Source organism: Sus scrofa, chromosome 4 (genome assembly GCF_000003025.6).
Source record: "Sus scrofa isolate TJ Tabasco breed Duroc chromosome 4, Sscrofa11.1, whole genome shotgun sequence".
Classification (NCBI taxonomy): domain Eukaryota; kingdom Metazoa; phylum Chordata; class Mammalia; order Artiodactyla; family Suidae; genus Sus; species Sus scrofa.
Window position 1 is genome coordinate 95,449,194 of NC_010446.5, and position 5,477 is coordinate 95,454,670.

Below are 5,477 nucleotides of genomic sequence, written 5' to 3' on the forward strand. Positions count from 1 at the left end.
GAGGTGGCGGGAGAGGGCGGGGGGCGGGAGGGGGTTTTGGGGAGGGATGAGGGCGAGGGAAGGCGGGCGCCGCCATCTTTGTGCGGGGCAGGGGGAGGGTCTTAACCCCTGCGATGCTCGGCGGTACGCGGCCGCGGTGCCCGCCCACCCACTCCCAGATTTATCCCGCATTAAAAAAAAAAAAAAGTCTGGAGGCAAGGTAGGGCTGAGTTTTGCTTTTTAAAGAGTGGAAATAGAAGGACGCTGCTTCTCTGCTAAAAGAGCGTCTTCTTCAAGGAGGTGTGTGAGAGTTGGGAAGCGGTGAGCGACGAGATTTTTCCTCCGCGCCAGCTGTCCCTTGCCCCTACACTGATTTCCCTCGGAGCCCTCTGTCCCTTCACCTTCTCTCCTCGCCCTGGCTCATGTCATTGTAGTTCACCCGTTGATTGAATGACACCGTCTGGAAAGTCTAGGCATTGGCTCGTGCCTCACTTTCTCCGCCTAGCTCCCCCAGACTCTAGGCGCTTGAATGGCTGTGTTCCACTGGCGGCTGTGTTCCTTCTCCCCGTACCACCACGCCCCCTTGGTGGAGGCTGTTCGCCCACTCCTAACTACTGTCTGGGGGTGGCTGAATCTAGGCGAGGTGCCCCAGTGAGCATCAAGGCGGACGGCGCTGAGGTTAGGAGAACTGAAAGTCAGGCAGTGGGGACTAAGCTTTGGAGGAGGTCCCCTGCGTTATGCTCCGAACTGGATGGATGGCCTCCACCACCCTGCAGATTCCCTCAGCCTTCCCAATCCGGTTTCCAGGGTGCGCACCCTCTTGCGGCTACTTTGAGGAACTACGTTCCTGGAAGTCCTGGGGTCTGAAAACCTGCATGGGGAAGGAGGGGATGAAAAGCCTGGGTCCTAAACGGGATCCCGCTCTACCTGATCCTCCTCAGTTTAGGAGGAAGCGATGACTAAATGAATAAACAGAGAAGCTTCCCAGGGCCTGGTGTATTAATAAAGAGAAAGAACGTCTTGTCATCAGGCAGAGGTCTCCAGCCGTCTTCAATGTCCATGAGAACTGTCATGTCAGAATCACAGCTTACTCGTCCACATCTGAGTTGCAGCAGGACTTTCTCTGGCTGAGACTTCAGGTTGGGCACAGTTTACTTCCTGAGCTGTCTCTGAGTCCTCAGTATGGTGCAGAGCCACCAGCAGCTGATATGTGGCTGTGCCAAGAGCGGCCCCCACCAGAGGACACACCACAGGCACCCACCACCAACCATTACCAGCGCTGCAAGAACAGGAGGGAGGTATCAGGGGTGAGTCCCTTAGCCTTCCCCCAAAGGACTGGGGGTAATAAGAGAACTCCCTAAAGCAGTTCCTGGGGTGATAGACACCAGAAAGAGGGTGTTTTGGCAGCAAAGCATAGCACTTAGAGAGGAGGAGACCCCAGGAGAGCTCGGTCTAGCCTCTTTCTTTAGAGAATTATATGAATGTAAGCATTTTCTTGATGGGGTCACTAATGCCCAAATCGGTAATGTGATGTGCCCAAGAACACAACCTCTAAATCTTACTGGTTCAGTGAAAAGGTAGAAGGGGAGAGAGGGGACAAAAGAGAAAAGGAGAACTGGGGCTTAGAAGAGGCATAAGAGGCCAAAAGAACTATTTAAGAGGAGGGAACTGGGGCCCAGGGTCAGAGGTCTTGGCAGAGGGATGCGAGTGGAAGAACAGCACCAGGGGAGGCCATCTCCTACCTGAAGACTTCAGGACCCCAGCCGGCCACATAGGTGAAGAGCCGTGGGCCCAGGTCCCGGGCAGGGTTCATCGGGTACCCACAGTTGACACCCATGGATAGCCCAATGGCCAGGATCAGCAACCCCACTACCACAGGCTCCAGACCTGCAGGCACTCCCTTGTTCCGTGTGTCCAGGATAGCTGAGATCCCCACCATCAGCAACCAGGTGCCCAGAACCTTTGAGGCGACAGAGGCAGAGGGGCTCTCCGTTTGCCCCATCTCACCTAAATACTCCAGGCCACCAGCCCCTGTTACTCCGACTTTGTCCAACATAGGCGGCTGGTGAAGGTAGGGTACAAATATAAATCCAACCCCCCATCCCACCCAGAGCTGGAAAAATAGGCTGGGGACAGGGTCAGAGGCTGGGACGTTCCCAAGTCACCCCTTTACACCTACCTGATCCAGGATGCCATTGCTCAAGGATAGATAAGGGGCAGGATAGGTGGCAAAGATGGAGGCTGTCTCCTTGGGACCAGTCACTGTCAGGTTCCCACCTGTATAGTTCTGTAGGGCATCTGCAGGGTAGGGGGACACCTACCTGTAGGGCTCATTCAAAACTGCTCTGAGGCACCCTTGCCCACACACAGGTGCCCCCAACCCATTCTCTCTGTTACCGTAATAGAGTGCATAGGTGACTGCAGAGGCACAGAAAGCAGACACCAACTGCACCAAGGAGTAAATGGGAAACTTGGCCCAGGGGAAGCGTCCCAAGAGACACATGGCCAGGGAGAAGGCTGGATTCAGGTGGCCCCCTTCAAGGATAAAGAAAAGAAAACCAGTATCCATTAAGTGTCAGTGCCAAGCACTGTCACCAGGTAACACTGCTACTCCTCCCCACGATTCTTGAGACAAATGTTACTCTTCCCATCAGATAGATTAGGAAGTTGAGGCTCAAAGAGGTTAAGCAACTTGTTAAGGTCACACAGTGAAGCCAAGTTTGAAGCTGGGTCTGTCTGCTCTTTCAACTATAGTGCTTGACGCAGTGTCTGTCTGGAGGATGAGCAGGTGAGGTCCTGAGCAAACACAAATATCAGGGGCCTTCGGGTGAGGGACACAAGAGGAGAGCACTTACAGTTGATGCCTTGGCACAGATTTTTGCCTATGTGATCGGAGAATGAATGTGAGGAAGGGAGATATCGAGATACAGAGAGGGAAGGGACTGGACCTGGCCAAAGGCATATCTCGGGCCAGGACATTCAAGGATAATGTCTGTGAGTCACATGAGATCTGCCCTTTCACTATTAGCACTCTCAATTGCATGTCCTCCCCCATCCAATGACCAGACTTCACCCTCCTCACCTGAGACATTACCACCAACGTAGATGGCTAGTATAACGCCCAGAGCGCCAGCCAGAAACATGGTGAAGAAGTTGCCTTTAGTTTCTCCACTGGTTACTGCCTGGGCCACAGACCCCTGGGTGAAGAGCTGTTGGGGAGAAGAAAGATAAAGAAGGAAAAAGGAATAGGGAGCCCGGCAGACCAACAGGGGAGTGGCCAAGAGAGATGTAAGGACTTACCGGATCAGCAAGAAAAAGCAGAAAGAGGGACAGGGTGGGGTGGGTGGGTAGTTCCTGTTGTGGCACAGAGGAAATGAACTCGACTATTATCCATGAGGACGCAGGTTCGATCCCCGGCCTCGCTCAGTGGGTTAAGGATCTGGCGTTGCTGTGAGCTGTGGTGTAGGTTGCAGATGTGGCTCGGATCCCAAGTTGCTGTGGCTGTGGCTCCAAATTGACCCCTAGCCTGGGAACATCCATATCCTGCAGGTGTGACCCTGAAAAGCAAAAAGAAAGCAAGAAAGCAAGGAAGGAAGAAGAAAGAAAGGAAGGAAGGAAGAGAAAGAAAGGAAGGAAGGAAGGAAGGAAGGAAAAGAAAGAAAGAAAGTAGGAAAGAAAGAAAGAAGGAAAGAAAGAAAGAAAAGGAAAGAAAGGGGGAAGGGGAAAATGGGAGAAGTGGAAAGGGAAAGACGGAAAGGGACAGGAATAAAAATGAGGGATCAGGAAAAGAATAGAAGGGACAAGAGCAGGGAGGCTTGGGGGATTGGGGAACAGAAATGATAGAGAGTTGTAGCAGGACAGGAAGAGCTAAGGACACCAGGAGGAGCCCAAAACTTTTGCCCACCTCTCCTCTTTCCTTCCCCCAGTTACCCTGCTTACCATGAGCACAAACACACCTAGAAACTCTGCCAGGCACTGCCGGACCAGGAGGTTGCGGATCCGGAGCCGTTCCTTGAGTTTGGCCAGGGACAGAGTGTAGGCCATGGTGAGGACACCCGATCTCTGGTCGCTGCTCCCTCTGTCTGCATAGGCACACTGCTGTCACATAGCTAGCTCCTGTCTGTCAGAGGAAAAGATAAGGAAAAGACTTTAAACCCAATTAGCTCAGCAACAGCAACTAACATCTGTGCAGGAGTGGAAGCTGGGGAGGATAGAGATAACGGAAGACTACCTGTGGGCAGACTCTGCAAAAACAGAGCCTGGAGTTTGCCCAGTGTCTGTCTTTCATCCTCATTCCTCCCAAGAGGAGCCTTCTCCTATGCTGACAAACTGGAGGGAGTACCATGCTTCATATAAGACCTGTAGAAAGGAATGCTATTGTGCCCACTCTTCAGATAAGGATCCTGAGAAAGCCTGAGAATTCCCCAGGCCACACAGCTAGTTAATAGCTAAGTCTGAACTCAAATCCAGATCTTCTGACTCTCTGTCTGATTCCACAGTGCCTCTCAAGTGGAGTGTGAAGAGTTTCCCCAAACCATTCGGATGTTTGGAAAATGCAACATGCGTCCAGAGAGACCGGGCCAAAGAATGCAGGAATAAAACCTACACAAGGGTTTGTACTTTCATGTGGTCTCACCTTGACTAAAGAATGCTCTTTCTCTTGCCATGGCTCCATCTGAGGGCTTCATGCCCATGCGGAGCTCCACCTCCACTTCTGTGGAGGCTTGCCACTCTTATTCTGCTTAACACACAGCCACTTCCTACTTCTTTTTTTGTAGAGGGGGGTTGTTTAGGGACACACCCACAGCACATGGAGGTTCCCAGGCTAGGGGTTCAATCGGAGCTACAGCTGCCGGCCTACACCACAGCCACAGCAACGCCAGATCCAAGCCTCATCTTCGACCTACACCACAGCTCACGGCAACACTGGACACTGGACCCTTAGCCCACTGAGCGAGGCCAGGCATCGAACCTGCACCCTCATGGTTCCTAGTCTGATTTGTTTCCACTGTGCCATGACAGGAAACCCCACTTCCTACTTCTTTATAACACAAGCTTCCAATTAACATTTATTTGACTATGAATCAAGTTCTAGACACTGGGAAACAGTGGTAAACAAAACATAGCATTGTCCCTGTCCTCCTAGAGCTTGCTCTAGTAGGTGGAAACAGATATACAGATTTTTTTTCTTTTCAGGGCTGTGTCCACAGCATATGGAAGTTCCCAGGCTAGGAGTTGCATCAGAGCCACAGCTGCCAGCCTACACCATAGCCACAGCAATGTCAGATCTGACACGTCCATGACCTACACCACAGCTTGCAGCAACACCAGATCCTTAACTGGATCAAGGCCAGGGATCAAACCCACCTCCTCATGAATACTGGTCAAGTTCTTAACCCAATGAGCCACAGCAGCAACTCCCTTAAAGTACCGTATATAGATTATGAGGTTCTTGAGAGCTGAGCCATAATAATTACGTGAGCTCTAACACAGTCCTG

General features: G+C 51.9%; 1 protein-coding gene across 2 annotated transcripts; it reads right to left on the reverse strand.

The window, feature by feature from the left end:
- On the reverse strand, positions 75-4,470 carry AQP10 (aquaporin 10). Of its 2 annotated transcripts, XM_013997036.2 has the most exons (7): positions 4,211-4,470; positions 3,919-4,099; positions 3,062-3,188; positions 2,377-2,514; positions 2,159-2,277; positions 1,722-1,939; positions 75-1,258 (listed from the first exon to the last, which is right to left on the reverse strand). In XM_013997036.2, exons 2-7 carry the CDS (start codon positions 4,021-4,023, stop codon positions 1,060-1,062), a joined length of 906 nt encoding a protein of 301 aa, XP_013852490.1. In that variant the 5' UTR covers positions 4,024-4,099; positions 4,211-4,470; the 3' UTR covers positions 75-1,059. The 2 variants fall into 2 exon arrangements, with proteins under 2 accessions (XP_013852490.1, NP_001121926.1); NM_001128454.1 differs by lacking the exon at positions 4,211-4,470 and having other exon boundaries at positions 1,060-1,258; positions 3,919-4,023.